Genomic DNA, 21,309 nt, shown 5'->3' on the forward strand with positions numbered 1-21,309 from the left:
CCTCCATATTCCATCACATTTTCGACGAACTTCAATAACTTAAAAACATTAACAACAATAATAAAGTCATATTTTTTTGAAATAATAAATCAAATTGATAAAAGAACATAATTTTTTAATAAATTAACAATAAATTACAAATAACAAACTTACACATTTTATGTTTGAATCATATAACAAATTTTTTATAACATTGCGTACTTTTATAAAAATACAAAATTTTCTACATCTAATTATTTATTATAATTTAATTTGTTTTCCTTAAAACATGTCTCCATGGGAGACATTAAATGTAAGCTTCAACAGATCTGCATTCTTTAAAAGAACTTTCAAACAAGTCAAACTCTAGTGTAAAAATTTATTTATTACGATATTAAATCAAACTCATCCCATAAATGGAAGACTACTAATCCATGAACTCCATTAAATGGCGTCAACAACGGAATTTCATATTTTTTCATTCTCATAAACTTTTGACACTAGAGTTTATTTGCTTTTGATTGTTGAAACTTTTAAACTTAACTATGAAATGTGTTTACAGCATTATGATTTGCTTTGGTATTGAATTACGCTTCGATTAAAAAAAAAGTAAATTAATAATACATCATTTGTCAGTTTTTAAGCAGACAAATTAGCTTAACGATTCCCATCCCATCAACATCACATAAACCAAAAGTTAACTTAAAGCGATGTACCAACTTAAAGAATGGTACATGTTCGATTCTGCTTAAGAATTTTTGGTTGCTCTTGCAATGCTATTTCGACATGACGTTTAGCCAACCAAGATTGCTTTTGAAGGCGATTAATGACAATTCTATAAGCTCCAATGATATCACTTCTCGGACCATTTTCACTGGCGTTTCTTAACATTTCCGAAGTCACTCCAAGTTCATCCAATATCTTCCTGGCTTCGGCTTCAAGTGGACTCAATGTAGTAAGATCATCAATCGGAGTTGGCAACATTATAAACGCGCCCTTTTCTTCATCGTAATTTTTGAAAAGTGGAGATTCTGAAGCTGCCTCGGCATTCCAACGACGATGTTCACAACATTTCGACCCGTTTCCGTTCATTATTGTCTTTTCTCTGGTCGTGTCCAAGGGGCTTATTTTTTTCTTCATAATCGAACTGCCAAAAAAGGATTTGTGGGGAAGGCTGGTTTGCGAACATTCAGCTAAACTGGCATCGTAGTTAACCTCAATTGGATGTAGAAAATTGTCAACGAAAATTCCTTCGGTCTTTTTGGTATTCAAATTCAGCGGAGGCTTATTTGTAACTTCCATGTAACGTTCACGCAAGGAATAGCTCTTACGTATCCGTCGAGATTTGGTTCGAAACCAAAATGCCGAACGTTTGGTTGGCTTTGTTCGGAGATTGATTTCGTGTTGCATTAACTCTGTACTAAGATGGGGACTCATAACCCACTGACTTCCGAGTATTTCATCTAGAGTTGGTCTGCCTAATGGGATGTGGACTAGAATTCGTTCTGAAAATAAACAATGATGTATTTTAAACATGCATAGATGAACCTTTATGAACTTACGAATAAGTCTAATACATGGTAGACTGATATGTCCCAGAAGAACATAGTCTCCTTTTAATACAGCTGTCCGTAGAGCCGGAACTGTTGGTGCTCGAAATGGCATATTTCCGACAACCATAAAGTACAGAAGGACACCAAGTGCCCAAACATCTACTGGTGCTCCTATGTAATGATCATCAGAAAATAATTCCGGAGCTGCATAAGGAGGGGACCCACAAAATGTATCAAGTTTCTGGTTGGCACCTTAAAGAAAAAGCGAAATAAAAATTTTATGTTCAAATTTGTTGGTTCTGTTTGGTTTAGTTGGTTTGGCGCTAAAAAAAATGACTTTCCAGATTTGTGTTTATCTGTCAAAATAGATTGCTAAATGGCGGAGTTATTCAATGTTCAAATAGAATACATCCAGATGTCGCACTCTGTCCAATAATCTCACTTCATGGTTGGAAGTTTTTTAATACAAAGTGACTACCAAAAGATTTTTTTTTATTCTCTACAATTTAGTATCAAAAGGAATTTAAATCAAAATCAATAAAACTTAAAGAGAGTGAGAAAATTGTAGACACCTAAAGGAATGTTTAAAGCCGATTATTATATTCTCTTTCATTACATAGGACATTGACTGCATGGCTTTTTGATTCCTTCCATCTCAATGATGGCAATTAAATGACAACGCCCCAGTTCTACCCAAAACAACAAAAACAAAACAAAAATCAAACAAACAATGAAAAGGATATAGACAATAAGATACATCCTATAAAAAGGACTTTTTGGCTTCGTTAACACAGACAGTGTATATATTATTTACGATCCAATAGAGAATGCTTATAGTACTTTGTTTCTTCTTGCGGACAAATGATGTCCAAATTCCAAACGGAAGAATTAATAAAGGGATTGTTTTTGTATCTATAGAATTTTGTTTGTATTTGAAAAAAAAGAAATAAATAAAAGAAAAAGTGCGTTAACGACATGATTACACTTTACTGATAAGAAACAGTATGACTTATGGCCCCGAGTGAATTGACTTTAAGTGTCTGTTTGCATTGGGACTTAGTCTTTCTGGGAACTGAGCTTAAAATTTATGGCAAACATTTTGAAAGCTAAACGAAACTTCAAACTCAATACAGATTAAATACACAAAATGTGAGTTTGCTTGACCTTGTTTTCTTCGTATTGCATTTTCTTGTATACATATTGACCTACCCCATTTATCGCAATTATAGAAATTAAGCTCACCAGTCATCATCATCACACAACATCAGAATCAACACCATCTTTATAGGAAAACCAGTGAAATCTGCTTAAATCTGACAAAACAAACTCATATGATGATTTACCGCGTTTAAATTGGGTGTGCATGAGATCCATTATAAGATATTTGAATCATAACCACAATGCTTGATACTTGATGGTCATTTTTTTTATTGATTTTATAACAATTTATTTGTAAAGAGGACAACACAAGAAATTAAATTAATAACTTTTTCACTTCATTAATTGAATTTAGGCTGAGTACAGACGATTTTCAGATTTGTCTGCTGACAATTATTTAGAAAAGTTCATCAAAATTGTCAGCCATCTTAGGCAACGACATCTGACAACTATAAACGTCATGTGACTATGCCTGACAATTACATGTTTACACGATTCTTAAATATTTGGGACAATTTCCTCACTGACAGATTTTACAATATTGTAAGATTTGACAGTTGAAATGATGGCTTTTCATTTAAACTAACTAGGACTGGAAAAACTCAACGTTCTATTTCTTTGACCGGCAAATCAATTTTATTTTGGTGAATAAGAAAAGTTACATTAAATGAAAGACTGCTCGCTCCTAAAATATTAACAAAATAATCGATTTATGCTTTTTAAGAAGGTACTTCGTCTTTATTAAATGAAACAAACAAAAAAGTTAAAATAAACTTTGTTTTCTATCCAAACCCATGTCACCTTTTGTTGACATTGATTGACCGATCTAATTTTAAATATTGTTTTATGTCATGTCATCATATTGGAAAAGGTTCATAAGACTATGTTCACAATGGACACGTTTGCTGCTCTTTATTTCGACATCTCATCATTTCATTTCACTCCCATTTTTTAAAAAGAGGTAGAAAAATTTTAAAATGTCAAAATGAGACATTTTAAAAAGGTCCAGTGTGAACACTGTCTATAAGACAAATAATAAAAAAATAAATCAAGAAATAATGAAAAAAAAGAGAATTAATATTTTTTCTTACCATTTATCAGTTCTGTACTGAATCCAAAATCAGCCAATTTAAGGCGATTTTCAGAAACAAGCAAAACATTTTCAGCCTTTATATCGCGATGAACAAAACCCAAGCTGTGCTAAAATATAAAATCAAACAAAAATAAATTTGTTACAATAAAATGTGTCAAACAATAGTCAATTATTATTAATTAATTTATGTATAGATAAAATTGCAATTAATATACTATTTTATACCATATGCTTAACAGCTAAGAGCAATTGCTTGTATAATGGTGAAGCATGATGCTCTCTAAGTGGTCCATTTTGTGTTATGTGATTGTATAGTTCACCTCCTCGCACCCATTCAGTTACAAGATAGACGCGACCAAGAGTTTCCACAACCTCAAAGAGCCTATAAGATTGGAAACATATTGACCTTGTTGCTTGCATGGTTTGTGTGCTTCGATGCTTGCTTAACTTACCTCAATATATTGGGATGATGAACACACTCGAGGGTGGCAATTTCTCTGGACAACATACGAAGGGCTCTAGCATCGAGTCCACCTCTGTCAACTACTTTGACGGCAACTTTGTCTGCAGATAAGAAATACAAAAAAATGTTAAAAGAAGAATAATGAAGTTAAGGACAGGAAATTATAGGAAAGCGTTCGTTTTTGTAGACAAATGAAATAAAAGACCTTTGACAGATACAATATTGAGCCATTAGCATTATTGCTTTTCTAAACATGGTTAGTCAAAGTGGAATGCGGTACTAAAGAGTTTTTTTTACGTAAATGTGTGCGAAGGAAATGCTTCCTAGTTGCACATTGCATTGTGTAAAGAACCCAAACCAAACAGATGCTTATGTCAAAAACTCAACGAAAATTTGATTTGTGATTGTGAAAGTAGAAACTGTCGTGATGAAAGTTTGAGCTAATAACTACCTGTCAAAATAAAAAAATGTATGAAGATAAGTATGGGTTGGTCTTGTTGGTTGGATTTCCGTTACCGCCATTTTTTGAGCTGTCAAATTTAATTTATTGAACGACTGGAATCGCGCAAAATAAATATCAAATATCAATTATCATTTGTGTGTGTCATATAATTTTAGACTTTAACGAGCCTAAGTAGAGAATTTGATCTTCTTGACTAATGTCTAATGTTCAGTCTTTCTGACTTTCAAGGGAGTAATTAGTCAGGATTTCTTAATTGTGTAATCTTAGTCATGCCAAAAAGTCTCACCAAAAAAGAGGTGAAACAAAAGCAAAGGACTATTGAATTCTATTGTAATTTTTTGGGAACTCATTACCAAGTGATATCCGTTTGTGAAACAAAATAACATAACAATTTACCTCAAGGGAAATAATAATTGAATAACCACGAATGGAGTCCCTCAAATAAAGGACTTCACAGCTTTCCTTTACAGAACTTGTTGCGTGCCCCAACAAATAAATAGAAGAAATAGTAGTAAAGTTAAGGGAATGAAGAAGGTATAGACGGATAGGGTAAGTTTATTAAGGTTGAGGCATTTCTCTTTATATACTCTACTCATCGTCGTCGTCTCGTTCACCAATGATGTATGAAATTGTTTACGTAAACCTAAACGAGTTATCGATTTCGATTAATTAAATTTACATCGTTTGGTAAACACACAAGCACTCCCATTTGATTGAGGGTTCAATTTATATGAACAAAAACAATGGAATTCTATTTGTGGAAGCATGTTAAATATAATACATATAGAATAAACGATAGAGTAGGTACCTTCCTCTAGGATACCACCAGAGCTATATAGAGTTCACATTATAGGAAATATAATATTATGATTGCGTGTGAAATTGGAGATAGATAAGGATGTTTTGTGTTTAACTATAATAAAATCAAACAGTATTTATAGGTTCACGTTTGTTTCGCTATTTTATGGCTTTTAAATATTATAGTAGACAGATTTGAATTTCACCAGAGATCTAAAACGTATAGTGACATTAATTAAACATAAAGAGTTGATTACTGATTCGAGAGGATATTTTTTTTTTATTTTTTCTTAGGATAAACTGTGATCATTATAAATGGGCTTATTTTGTTATCATTATTTAAAACCAATAGTTTCAGACACAAAGACAAGGCAACACCTTCAGTTGACCATTTACGTTTCAAGTTACGAAAACAAAAATCATTAAAAACGTATTCATTATGAGTAAAAGTAAAAATGAATTAAACGAAAAATTCTTGGTTAGATAAATTATCAAAATGACATTAGATTTATTTTGACAGCAAACTTAACAAATTTCATTCCTTAATCCATTTTAAATTTTAAAACAAAATTTTCAATTAGGTCCTCATCATTGAAACTAATTATTGAAATTTGTTTGACAGTTCGTTTATAGCGAACATTGAAAATGTCAATAATTGAAAAAAGGCAATCATAATTTACCACCTTTGCCACTATCCATGAGTGGCGCTTGCACCAAGGATACTGAAAACCTTGAATCTCTTATCACCTCTTGTGGAAGGATCATATACGCGATGTCGCCAATACCCGTGTTTTGTTTTAAAATCTATCAACAACAATATCCGTAATATGAATAGTACCGATAAAAGTTCAAGTAGAATCTTACTAAGGATGGGTTTTTGACATTTATACGAGTCTCGAATGGATCTTATGTGATTTCGTTTTTAAATGTTGGTACGATTGATATTTATTTGTATCTCGATGTTCGTTAAGTAGCTGTGCATTTGGAATCATGTGTTTTCCATTGGGGAAAAAATCAATCTGTTTAAATTGATATTATTTACTAGTAGTTTTGTTAATGAAAATGGACTAATTGGGCTTATTTTGCAAGAGAAAACAATTGAAAAGATAATTACGTTTTGCTATGTTTCTCCCAAACGTTTATCGCAGTTTAGATTAAGTAAATCTTTTTGGTGTTTCCACCGCACAAGAAGATTTAAAAATGATTAAGCATGACAGCACAAACGGCGTTTGGATGTTTCTTATGAAGTGCAAGTGAGATAGTTTGATTAGTGTTAAACAATGAAAAACTGAATAGTTCAGCACCATATAAGAATATGCTACCTATTCCATGTGCAATTTTAAAACTATATTTTTGCACACAAACATGTAAATAAACAGACCATAATGTATAATATGTAAAACCAACTCTTCCACACAAGTTTTTCTTCCCAAATCTAGTTTCGACTCCGATCCCCAACCGGAATCGATACGAATTAAGCTCATTTCAACTCGGTTCAGGTATATAAAGAATTGAGGCGAGCTTAAAGCTCGCTTCAACAACACATGTTAATGTAGCAGTCTACGAACAAACCCCCTCCTTGAAGCAATTGTTAAATGAACTTGAAAATTGTCCATTTTATTAGTTTTGTAAGTTTGTTTTGCTAAGTTAATTTTAGCTTTTGATTGTCACAAAACTTTCATCTATTTGTTTGTTTATTATTATTCTGACAGATCTTCTTTCAGTTGTACCAATTTTTAGATACAGAAATCTGGCTACTGCGGATCGTTTTGTTGGCAATTTCTCACTGTACCTATGGCAACACCGACTGAATCTCCTTTAACAGACGCTCTTACATCATTGCCATCATCATGCCCTCCTCTTCATTTCACTACGCCATCTATAGGACCTCTGCTATCGTTACCAGCGCCATTAAATCCTACGAAGTCCGAAATAAAACTCCTATATCTAGTGGTTTAAAAGTAGTCGAAGGTCACCGTACCTTATTCATATCAAAACTCGACCCTTCAACTAATGATTTGACATCAAGAATTGTATTCAAAAAAAGTTCGGTTTCTCGACAACCATGAAAGTAGAGAAATTGATCCACCGCAACTATTCGAAATATGCATCTTTCAAAATAAGAATGCCCGACTTTATCTTTGGGCTTCTCAACTCCGTTTCTATGTGGCCTTTTGGTATAATAGTCCACGAATTTGAAAATAAGCAAATCAGCACAAGAATATCTTCCTCTAACCATTTTTGCAATATTCAGACAATGCCACATTATCAAGAAGCAGCTTCGAAAAATTCTTATCTCTTATCAAAATGTCAACGGACTACAGACAAAGATCAATAAGGTTTACAAGAATATAACCATTCTTCCACACGATATAATCATTTTGACTGAAACTTGGCTAAACAATAGATTCTTGGATACGGAACTCTTTGATTCGAATTATCAAGTATACAGACGTGATAGACACTGCCTAACGGACATCAGCATTGTAGGAGGTGGAATTTTGCTTGCCCTAAAAAATTGTTCTGACGTAGAAATGATTTGCATAAAAGTTAAAACGGTAACAGGACTGCTATACATTATCGCCACATAACAACGTTTATGAAAACTTAAATAATGGCATAGACAAAATAGACGATCAAATGAGCCACAAGATGAGCTAAAAGTCTTAGAAGATTTCAATCTTCCAAACTTGATCTGGACTAAACAGTCGCATGAAAACTATCTATATCCTATTAACATGTCCTCTACCAATGAATTCTTGACAATTGACGGTCTTTCCTCATGTGGACTAAGCCATTTTAATGGGTTCCCAACAACTTCAACAAAATATTGGACCTTATATTCTTCTGCTGATATTGTATTGTATTGTAAATTCAGCCAATACCCTACTTGTCGAAGAAGACCGACATCACCCAGCATTAGACCTATCTTTTAATTTAAATGTTTGTAATGTTCCTAATTGCTCCAAAATAAATCTTGAATTTAACTTTAAAAAATGAAGACCTAATGAACTTTTTAACCGGTTATGTTATGTTTACTGGAATCATTTGTTTGAGATTTGTGTCATTAATGCTATGTGCTATAAATTCTACAATGTTTTGTTTAACTTTTTTTATGAGGCCACACCATTGCGAAAACCGCGTAATATTTCTAAATCTCCTTCATGGTTTGACTCTTGCTTAAAAAACTTAGAAAATAAAAGAAACAAGTCCTGGATAAAATATAATAAAACAAAAGTTGATAATGACTTGGTAATATACAATGAGCTAAGAAATATGTTTATTGACTATTCAGATATTCTTTATAATGACTTTATTTTAAATACTGAAACCGACATAAGAAACAACCCAAAAAACTTTTGGAGCTATGCTAATAGTAAGAGAAATACTGACAGGTATCCAAACTGCATGTTTTCAACAACGAACTTAGCCATGACTCTGAAAAAATTTCAAATATGTTTGGAAATTTGTTCAAAGATGCTTGCAAAGTAGCGAACTCCTGTCAAACGCCTGAGTCATTGGACCTCTGACAAAATTTCCCTCATTTGAATTCAATTAGTCTTTGGAAGATGAAATCGTTCGCAAAGCTTCAGAACTTGACGTTTGTTATAGCCCTGGTCCAGATGGTGTACCTTCTTATATTTTGAAAAAAATGCTCATCCTATTTATCCTATAATCGTCATATTCTTTTTAATGAATCGCTTAAATCTTCAATTTTTCTTGAAATTTGGAAAACTTCGTTCATAGAACCTTTACATAAAAAGGGTAGTAAAAATTGAATACAAAATTATCGTCCCGTTGCAAAACTGTCCGTCATGCCTAAGTTATTTAAGTCCATTATTTGTAAAGTCATATTGTTTAATTGTAAGTCTATAATTTGTGACAGTCAACAGTTACTAACCTCTTTCATTTCAGTTCATTTTGTTTAGAGTCGTTTGAAAAACGGAAACAAGTTGACTGTGTCTTCACAGACCATAAAACGTTAACTTCCAAACTTAAATCCCAAGGCTTTAACGATAAATTTGTTAGCTAGGTTTCGTCGTACTTATATAATAGATCATACAGCGTAGTTTTTAGGAATGAGCAGTCATCATTTTTTTATACTAACTCTGACGTACCACAAGGTAGCCACTTAGGACCTTTACTGTTTATTTTGTACGTTACAAAACTTACTTACATTCTATTATAAAACACTCATCTGTTTTAATTGACGCTAATGACATTAACATTTTCAAACGTATCGACTCACTTGACGACTGTTTACTTCTACAAGATGATCTAAATAGTTTTCGTGAATGGTGTTTTATATAGGTAAATAAGCTTTTACTAAATATAGACAAATTTAAATCAATGTGTTTTACACGCAAACAAAACCTTTCGACTTTCAATTATCAATTAGAATCTTCTTATTTGACTAAACTCTACTTTCTCTGACCTAGGTATTATTTTTGACTCCAAATTAACTTTTACAAATCATTATGACTATATTATTAAAAAAGCAAATAAGACATTCGGATTTATAAAACGGTTTTCACATGATTTTTGCGATCCTTTTATTCCTAAACTTCTTTATATGTCATTTCTAAGACCAATATTGGAATATGGCTGCATAATATGGGCTCCCTTTTATTCAGGCCATATAAACAGAATAGAAGGAGTACAAAGAAGCTTCATGCGCTTCTGCCTCCGTTTCTTCCCATGGTCCAATAGGCTCGAACTTCCATTCTACAATCATTGGTTCACGCTCAAAAATATCTCAACGTTTTCTAAACACAGAGAGTACATTCAGCTTTGCTTAATTATAATTTTGGAACAATTAAACTTTATTTATAGCCGTTCAAGTATTAGAAGACAAGTTCCTTTACGTCCTACATCAAGCAGACCGAACTATGGTAAAAACAGTCCCCTTAACCAATTGATTTCAGTTTACAGCAAGTTTTACTTTTTGGTATATTCTGTAAGCGATGATTTTAAAAGTAAAACATTTGAATTAATTTTTGTTTAGCTTTTTTTTGCAAATTACTTACAGAATTGTAAATGTTTTCATCTAAGAATAAATGTAATATTTGTCTTAAGTTCTAACATTAGTTTGTTTAACGAATTCAATAAATAAATATAAAATTAATAAAATTTACTATACATGGAATACCAAAAAACGCACTTAATAATGCTGCTAGATGTTTTTGTTCCCTATTATTTCCTGTTAGCTATAAGACTTATTTACGTCCGTAAACCCTCCCGTTTCTGAGCGGGTGCTCTTGCAACTTTCTTAACTCTTGGGCAACTTCGAAATAATCAAACCAAATTTGCTTAAGAACTGTGTCTAGTCTTACCTTGGCTTAAAGAAATGCCGTATTTTGGACTTTTTATGATTCTTAAAAAGGTATTAAGTTTTTTTTGAAAATTTTGGACCTGATAGAGAAATTATAAGTTCAAATTAAATTTAAGGACAACAACAGTCTGATTTTTAACTTAAATATTTATTTATAGCTCCAATGAATATTAACAATACAAGGATATGATATGCTTTCTCAAAACAACAAGTCAAAGGATTGAAATAAGTGAAATGCTTTAAAAACCCTTAAAATTGCTTTAAATATCACAACTGTTTTCACAATCTCAGTTTTTATGCACCAATAAAATATGGCACAATATAAGAATCACCCTGCCAAGCCAAAAAAAAAAACAAAAAACAAAAGGAACAACAAAAAACTTTTTGTTTTGAAAGCAAGTCCTTAATCAAATTATAATTAAATTCAACTGAACGTAAAGAAACTTTCCCCCAATTTTACAGTCCTTGATGTTTAAAGGTTTATATAAGTTCATACACAAAAGAATTTAAGCCATCAAATTAGAATGATTAAAATGTTCATAAAAACTTACCTCGCGTCAACTGATGCACTGCCAATTTTACTTTTGAAAAGTTTCCACGCCCGATATCGCCGCAAAATCTGTACAAACCGACACGCCTCCCCAGCGCCACCTATATAAAGAAATATAAAAAGAAAAAGTCTTAAATTTTCAACAAGTTGGTAGTAAATCAAAGAGAATCAATTAGGTCGGAAAAGAGCTCTTTTATCCAAATTTTTGAAATATCAAACCTTCATAGAAGAGCGTCTTTTGACAAAGCTCCATTCCTATACCTTTAGTCTGTTCTACGAGTAGTAGCAATAGCTCTCTCTCTGGAATGTAATAGAAATAGCAAAAGGTTGTTGTAGGCAGGCAAAGGTAGCAACGTAAATTAAACTCCTCCGCACCAATTCGGAATACAATAGACCAGACATAGAGACAAGGGAGTATGATATTGGGAAAAAGATTAACGTTATCTAAGGCGAGTTAAATGTTTATTTTCGTGCTCTAACAGCTGGGTTCTGGCTGCGTCCACATTCTCCCACGTACGACGCTATGGTAAATGAAAGGATCCTTGTAGCACTATGTTCAGTGGGTGTATTACGGCGGCGATGCACTCAATAAAGTAACCTTATCGATATAGGTTTTTGGAATTTTAGAAAACAAGGAAGCAGTTTAGTATCCGTATATATTGACTATACACAGAGAGAGGGTGCAAAAGCCGTTAATTACGAAGCCTAAATAACTTTTACACCCCCGAACAAACCCTAAACTAAATTGAAAACACTCATGTTTACCTATAATGCCAAAATATAGCCCTATTGGTTTTGCAGTATAACATATGCCACAAGCTTTAAAAACCTACAAAATAATGGACGTTGTCGGATCTCGAAAGTATACATCGTATCGTATCGAATTGGCTGTGGCCAGGGTTATCGTTAAAATTACGATTGTGCCAAGTGACCAGAGGTGAGGATGAGTATGAGGAGGATGTTAGTGTAAGTGGGATGTTATAAATGGCCTTAGGCAATTCGGAGAGAGAGCATCAGTCCTAAATAGTTAAGGTAATATTTAGTTGAAGCAATTGAAATGTGTTTATCTGCTTCTCACTTCCCGGACACATAATGTTCAATGGGATTTTCAAAAGAAGTGTGTTGCATCTGGTCGGAAATGAAGGTTGTGTAAATTTACATAGCTTTGTGAGTTGAGGATTGATTGAAACAATTTTCATTCGAAACAGTTTTCCAATAATAACAAAACATTTATTGTTTTTCAGAAGTTTTAAAGTTGAAACAGTCGTTTATTTATTTTATCCAATATCTAGAAAAAGGTCTTACAAATTGACTTATTTCATAAAAACAAAAACTTACAAAAATTGGTACATTTTAGTGTCTAAAAATGACAAAAACCAGTACGGTATACGCACTTTTTTCTTGTTTTATTAAAATTTTTCACACATTTTTATAAATTTGTATTTAAAGCTGAAAAAGTTAGCATGAAAGTTCAAAAAGAATGAATTCATACAATTTTATAATTTTAATCAATGTACAAAAACATGTACCAAGTTCCCAAAAATCCCCTCATTGGCTTTTTGTCGCGGGCGAGAGTTTGGAAAGGTGCAAGGTGGTTGTACTGAAATTTGTATTAAGCTATAATATGAGCATATGAATAAATAAATAAGGTGGCGCAACAATCCATTGAGAACTAGGTCCTAGTGACTTACAACTCTCAACCATTATTGTGTGCAAGTAGTGTCATTATTGATGGATAGACCTACAGTTTTAAGCAGCTCCAACAGCTAATTTGAGAAAGCACTTTTCATGACAAGAATTACTCTTGGATTATTTGTCAATTCCTCGCAAGAGGCAGTACCCGTGAAAAAAAACTTTAGATGGCACAGGCAGGGATTGAACCCAAGGCCTCTGGAATGACAATCCAACGCAGTAACCATCATGCACGGGTTGGTTTAGATTCATTTTTAATTTTAACCCTAGTGTGATCATAATAAAAGTTGTATTCTTAATTATAAAGCAATACATTCTTTTTAGTTCACCAAAACCATTATAGGACCCCAAAACTCATTTTAAAACAATGTTTCTGTATGGCTATTCAACTATAGCTCAATGTCATTCTCTAGGTGGACTGATTTTAACATCATTAGTTCAAAACCCTAACTCGAATGATCTAATGCACCTATGACTAATATTAGTCTATCATTAACATGAGAAATCCGGCTCGAAGGACCAAAATTTTAAGCTTTTATTTTCTTAGAAATGGAAAAGTTTACGTAAATATAAACTAAAGGTGAAGTACAGGTGGAGTATATTATGGCATTATGAATTTTTTGACAGTGCTAGAAGTGCTGAATGGGGATTGTGCGTAGACAGCTCGAACATTTTTGTGGCATGAAGGTATGTGTTAAAAAATAAATGTTTTATGAAAATGAGCAACACAATACAATTAAAAAGGCAAGTCCTCTTTTTCTTTTCATATAGACAATTTGTATTCAAAGGTCCACTACAGGATCTCCAGGGCATGTAAATCAGAATTCTTATATTTTTAAATCAAAAAAGACTTATTAAAAACAAACGTCTTGTTAAGTGCTTAAAAAATGTATCAACCAAATTTGGAATGGATGAATGGAGCTGAACTAGAGTTATTGAAAAACATAGTTCCTGGAGAGCAAAAATGCTCATATTTGAATCATATATCGAGGAGTTCAAGGTTTATGCGTCTTAATTAGTGTCCCATATAGTAATCACATATTCGAAGTCGCCAAAAACGCGGTTTTCTCCACCGATGAAATAATTTCTTTAACCCTCTTCTGGTTTGGTTATAATCTATAAAGCCTCGATTACAATTGCCGTTTTTGGCCAGGTTCTTTAATTATTTAAATTTGTTGTTATTTAATTTAAAAAAGAGCTCTAAAAACGTTAGCATCTTTGGAGTCCGGTGCAATTTTTGCTTGGTTGTCATTTATTAATCGATATTTTCTAAATCAATACTTTTGCAAAATAGGCACTTGCATTTCTCCCTTAAAATAATTCAACTGTAATACCCGTGATGCTAAAAATGCTCATCAATTCATCCTTGAGCCTAATTTTATACAGATATTCTTTTTTTAGCCGTACAACAAGAATATGGAACTCAATATTTCCAACTTATTGCAATGGCATTTACATCCAATGTGCATAGGTAACTATTTTCTAATTCCCTCTTTTCTAATTTTTTGTATTGTGCTTAATCATAATAGAAGCACGCGCAAAATGTAAAAACAGAAGAAAGTACAAAAATAGTACTCATTCGCCCCAGTGTCTAAATTCAACTATGATTCCTTAAGAGATTTCCACAAACGATAAATATCGTAAGGACTTTTTAAATAGCTAAGCTTATGCGAAATAATTGTCACATAAAGATTATTTAAAAATTTACGCCATCCGTCGTCGTCATCGTCGCGACGACGGAAGTCTTAACCGGATCATTGTTTCATTAAAAGAAACATCAATAATCTACGCATCCTGAAATGGTAGTCGCCGTCGGTTGCACGGTGGCCGGAGGCGGCGTTATCACGATGAATGGTTACGTTATTTAATCCTATTATTGTAAGTTTTAAAAATATATATTGCCACTAAAAGAAAACCCTAACCACAACAAAATACTCTTAAAGCTGACTTGTAAGCCGCAAATATAAAGTCGATAGCTTTAAATAAATCGAAACCAATTTACGTGTTGCACATAATATGCATGCAAGTATAATCGATAATGTGTGTTTTTATTTTGAATGACCGATTAAGCTTTCTCAATACAAACTTACCACCCGTAAAATATATATCTATATCTTTAAGTCTCATATAACCTTTGTCACGTCATTTGAAATATTGTTGTTATATTTGCGATAACAGAGAGAATATTATCTGACTTATAGATTACGAAAAGCGTGCAAAAATGTGAAATGTTCATTACCTACGTTAATTAAAATATTGACTTTTATTTATGTCTTATGTTAACATAAGTCATAAATTTATTTATTTAAAAATAATGAGTTTAGCACGCGACGCAATTCAAAAAACCTAAAGAATTCCTTTAAATCTCACTTGTTTCGTTACGAAAGCTGTCTTTAGATTCAAATTATTCAAATATTTCTTCGATTATTTTTCCATATATCGAAATCTTCTAATGTAGCGACAGCACAAGGATTTTATAACAAAACCAGGGAAGAAAAGAGCTTAGTACAAACAGATTCTCTTCCTATGTAAATCAAGTAAATGTTTTAAATCTACAGAAAAGAGATGTTTCATAGGTACGTGGTTGAAGAAATATTTCCATTTATCATCGTTTCATGTGTAAAATGTTAATCTTCGATGAAACAGGTTTACCATAAATTGACTGCAACAGTAATCCCCTATAAAAACGATAATCGTTTCTGACAGCTTTTTATTTTGTTTCGTTTTACCTTTTCTGTATTTTATACGGAATTGCATATGATGGGTGTTTTGTGTGCCAAAAGACTTGAGCTTCGTTGTTAACATAAGACATAAATAAAAGTCAATATTTTCAGTATTAGGACTTCTTATTTATTTATCGTCTTTACTCACCACACACAGACAGTTGTCACAATAAGCAGCCCATCAAAACTCTATTTTTGAATGTCATTGAACGAAGCTCATACAAAAGAAAAAAATGTTAACATAATTATATTTGATAAATACAACGTTACGTTAACATGATACGTTTTATTAAATCCTTCTTGTTGGAAAAAAAATAGTGTTAACTATTCACCACAGACAGTTGTCACAATAAACATTCCATCAAAACTCTATTTTTGAATGTTATTGAACGAAGCTCATACAAAAGAACATTTTTTCTACATAATTGTATCTGACAAATAAAACGTTACGTTAACATAAAGTTACATACATACGTATCATTAAATCCATCTTTGTGGAAGAAAAATAATCTTAACTATTCACCACAGTCAGTTGTCATAATAAACATCCCATCAAAACTCTATTTTTGAATGTTATTGAACGAAGCTCATACAAAAGAACATTTTTTCTACATAATTGTATTTGACAAATAAATCGTTACGTTAACATGAAGTTACGTACATACGTATCATTAAATCTAACTTGGTGGACGAAAAATAATCTTAACTATTCACCACAGACAGTTGTCACGATAAACGGCTCATCTAAACTCTCTTTGCTGATGCTTGGACCAAGATCATACAAAAAAATACTTTTTCAAGATAGTATTTGACACACACATTAATTACGTTTAATGACATTAGATCACTTGTGTTTTATATACAAAAATCTTCATTATTCACCGCATACACTTGTCACGATAAGAGGCTGATCTAAACTTTTTTTGTTGATGCTTGGACCAAGCTGCTACAAAAAAATAATTTCCCAATATAGTATTTGACATACGCATCAATGACGTTTAATGACATTAAGTCTGCTTTGTTTTATTCACCACAGACTCTTGGGACGATAAAAGGCTCATCTAAACTCTCCCTTTAGAATTTTCATTCAACCGAGGCTTTACAACAAAAACCACTTTTCAAAGATTGTATTAACTTTCAATTAAAAGACTTTTGAAAATGAATTTCCTGCTTTTAATAATATTGACGTTCAAAAAGAACAAAACGCTGCCATCCTTCAAAAAAAACATATAACCTAGTACTCATGAATAATAAAATACAGTTTATCTTATGAGAGCAATTCAGTCCTTGACTATATGCTTCTTCAATCTCAAATATCCAACTTAATTTAATTAAAAAGAAAATACTTATAGGTGCGGCATTTTTTAAGAATTTAATATTTGTTTGAAAGGAAATGTTTTTCCCACTCTGCGGCAAACAGTAGCTCATTTTGTAGAATTTCTGAGCATTAGAAATGTAATCATCATTTAAAATGTCAGTTTTTGACTGCAACGATATCTTATGAACATCTCGAAAATACAAACTACTAAAATACACATTTTTTATTTCAAATTCCGAATATTTGCAACGTCAACTATTTGAAATAAATGATAATTTCCAAATCACTATTTTGACAGATCTGACTTCCATAATTTTGTTAAGCGGTGTTCACATTGAACATTTTTTTGAGGTGACTCATTTTGACATCTGGTAAATGTCATCCATCTTGATATTTTTAAGAGAAACAGGAAAGTAAACTTGACATATTTGTTTAAATGAATCAATGAAACGTCAAAATGAGTTGCCTCAAATGTAAGCACCGACTTAAATGTCAAATACTCAAAGTGTAAGTATCTACGAACTGATTTTTGACATAAAAACTCAACAAAACTTCCACTGTATGCCATGATAATTTTAATAGAGCTGATTGTTCAATTTAATAAACGAAGGAATCCTCTCTCAAAAGGATACAAAAAATAAACTTTTAATTAAGTTTTTCAAAGTAATTCAAATAAACTATACAAAAACACTGCACGATGCTTTCTAAATTGATTGTTCGCTATGAGAATGAGTGACTGTGTAGTTAGTTCGACTTCTGTTTCAATGAAGTATAGAAAACTAACACCACACTCCATCCATCATTTCACCCCCATTTTTTTCCCATTTCTAAACGTATTCATATTTTCATCGGATAAAGGAAAATCGTACACTTTATGAGTGTCCTACTTTTTCTTTCCTTTCTTAAGCCTTTCCTGATTCCCTCCCTGGCATTCGATAATCCTCTTACACATACAATGCAGTAGGAGTATAAAACAAAACCAAAAGTAAAAAAAAGAAGAAAAATATGCAAGGACCAAGGACTAAAAGAATACTCGTATAGGTCTGTATAGGAAGAGAAAATCCAACAATTGATGTCCTCGCCATGCTTACCTCGTGTCCACATCTTGGATCAGACTGCAAAGCTTTTGTTAGCCGGTGATATGGTGGAGTTGCAGGAGGCGATGGTCGTTCAGGTGACTCCTGGAATTCACTGACGGTATCCACGACTGCAAATTTTATGCAAAACTTTTTATTTATAGATATCTATTTTTTTTGTTTTGTTTTTGATGTGAAATATTATGTGTGTATATTTTTATCTTTCGGATTGCCTTCGTTTTGTTTTGTGGGATTCTTTTTTGGTTTCAGGATAAAAAGATATTGGCATCAATTTTTTCTGGTTTTTATTCAAATATCCTTTTTTTTGTGCTTCTTCTTATTTTGTTAATGTGCTCGGGGCTTAAGTGTTATATGTTTTACTGACTCTCCTTTTGGTTTGATATGTTGCCTGGTTTTTATCACAAGAAATTAAATTGGGAATTAATGGCAATTGGTGCAACTTTCACCTGGATCATATCTCTTCAATTATTTATGAGATATATATATATATTGTATGTGTTTAAATGCCTTGTGAAGAGAGTGGAAGGAGAAAAGTCGTTAAGTTTATAACGACATCATTTTTAATGCCATCACTTCAGGGGACGATTCACATGAATTTTTTTGCGCAGAATATCTGAAATTTAAAGAAAAACACAGAATTGGTATTATTATTTTTAATAGGGCTATAAAATTACAAAAAGTTAGGAACTTTATATTTTAATATTATGCAAAAAGGACACACATAAATATAAAAAAGAAAAGTAAGAGGATTATGTTACACGAGTAACAGAGTCGGATTTATTCTGATAAGTATAAGAGATAAGTTTGCTTATGGCATTATGTCTCGAGGGTGATTTTGAATAAAACATACTTCAATAATAAAAGAACGCATTATTTTTAAATTGTCATTATGAATTGAGTGTTTTCTTTTTATTTTATTTTTTATAAAGGTAGACACAGTTTAAAATGGAATAAAATATCAACAAGATAATAATTAATTACTGGAAAATTAGCTTAAATGAAAAGATAATTTTATGTCATTCGTATGTGAATTGGGGCATTTGTACATATTTAAGTTAGAGGGAGTTTTTAAAAAATTAGAAAGATTAATATTTCATTTCAACTGATTGATTCAACACAAAGCGGTGGATGAAGTATTAAAAATAAAATGGAAAATGAACAATATTAGGTGCATATCCTGTCCTGTCAATTAAGAGGGATATCTGCTTAAGGAGAATCGACTGTATTGGTCTTATATTTAAATACACTCATCTGACATTCGCACCATTTTGAGCTGTGATGTCTTACAACAAAAAATGTTACTGGCATTATCAACTTTAAGCTATTTGTTTAGATAAAAATAAATCAGTGCTCTTTTTTTTTTTTAAATAAAATCAATATTTTATAAAAAAAAATTTAAAGTCAATAACTTGGGGTCTCCATTGAACATTTCAGATGACAGGACAATCAGCCTATCATCAGATAATCCAAAAGAGACCAACAATCCAACATCCAACCCATGATCCGGTCATCGCAGTTTGGATTTTTTGAGCGCATGAAAATCCTGTCATCAAATTTGACGTTTGTGTTGAATGTAGCGGTTAGCATCCATTTTTCACAGTCTTTTTGACATTCAAATTTCATTTCGTTTAAATTGTCGTCGAGTGCGGTCATGCCTACATATTTTTTATATTAATTAAGTGACATTATTTAAACAAAAGTAAAATATAAAGAAAAACTGGTACCTACGAGCAGCGTATGTCAATGAAAAAATATGGCATTTGAAGTTGCTCATGGCAAGACATAAAATGCCCGGTCAAAAAAACACTGGATTGCGGATGAGATTGCGGAGAGAAGTTGGATTGGATTTTACTCTTGTGGAGCCCCAGGTTAAGGCCCAAACTATAAAAAGAGGCTGGGATGCGACCCACACTGATAACTTCCCATCCCGTCTGTCAATTTGTCTTGGTTAAAAGTTTGTCTATATGTACTCGTATCAATTTTTACCAAATTTGCGTACTATTTTTTGTAGATTTTATTTTTTATGAAAAAACGGACTGTTGGATTTTTATATAAATTTACTGAATATCGAAAACAATATTTTCTGTGAAATAAAATAAGTTTCAAGCCAATATTTTTAAGTTTTGAAAAGCTATTTGAGTCGAAAGTAAATTTTTACAAAGTTTTAGTATTGTTTTTTTTAGAGTTTTATTTAAAAAAAAAAAAACTGTCAATTCGATTTTTTAAAAATGTTACCAAATATTGAAAACAATATTTCTTATGAGATAAAATTACTTTGAAGCCAATATTTAAAATTTTTAAAGAGATATTTTAGTCGAAAATCAATTTTTACCAACTTTTATACATTTTTTTTTTAGGTTTTTATTTTTTGTAAAAAAACTGTCAATTCGATTTTTTTCAAACTTTAACTGAATGTTGACAACAAGATTTTTTGAAAGATAAAAGTAAATTAAAGCCAATATCTCAAAGTTTTGAAAAGATATTCGAGTCGAAAATCAATTTTTACCAATTTTTATAAATTTTTTTTTAGGTTTTTATTTTTTGTAAAAAAACTGTCAATTCGATTCTTCTCAACATTTTTAAAAATGTTGAAAATAAGATTTCTTATAAGATAAAATAAGCTTGAAGCCTAAATTTCAAGTTTTTGAAAAGATATTTGAATCGATATTCAATTTTTACGCACTTTGAGTAATGTTTTTTCTTAGATTTTTATTTTTTATAAAAAAACTGTCAATTAAATTTTTCTCAAAATTTTATCAGATTTCAAAAACATTATTCTTCGATGCACAAAATTGTTTTAGAAATGAAATCATATTTCAGTCGTAAAATTTTGGAGGTGACAAGTTTTTTTTTCAGTTTTATTGATTTAAAAAAAAAAACCGTTATATTGATTTTTTTCAAAAAATATACCTGTTTGGTATCACGTTACAATATATTATATAAAATTTAATACAAGTCTCAAGCGTTTTTGGTTCGTAAGATATTTAGGGTTAACCAAAATGTTCACCTTTTTTCAAACTGCTATGGTAAAAAAACCATGCACTCAATTTTCTTGAGAGCCCTTTCTGCATCTTTCTGCCTTATTATCTG

The 21,309-nt window shown here is 31.7% G+C and overlaps 1 protein-coding gene across 1 annotated transcript; it reads right to left on the reverse strand.

Moving 5' to 3' along the window:
• Nucleotides 1–98: 98 nt before the first annotated feature.
• Nucleotides 99–18,365, reverse strand: LOC129951143 (serine/threonine-protein kinase NIM1). The gene is made up of 7 exons (XM_056063158.1): nt 18,214–18,365; nt 11,391–11,490; nt 4,236–4,347; nt 4,009–4,165; nt 3,782–3,890; nt 1,542–1,784; nt 99–1,484 (listed from the first exon to the last, which is right to left on the reverse strand). The coding sequence occupies exons 3-7, from the start codon at nt 4,289–4,291 to the stop codon at nt 700–702; spliced, it is 1,350 nt and encodes a 449-aa protein (XP_055919133.1). The 5' UTR covers nt 4,292–4,347; nt 11,391–11,490; nt 18,214–18,365; the 3' UTR covers nt 99–699.
• Nucleotides 18,366–21,309: the final 2,944 nt, after the last annotated feature.

This window comes from Eupeodes corollae, chromosome 3 (genome assembly GCF_945859685.1).
Source record: "Eupeodes corollae chromosome 3, idEupCoro1.1, whole genome shotgun sequence".
NCBI lineage: Eukaryota > Metazoa > Arthropoda > Insecta > Diptera > Syrphidae > Eupeodes > Eupeodes corollae.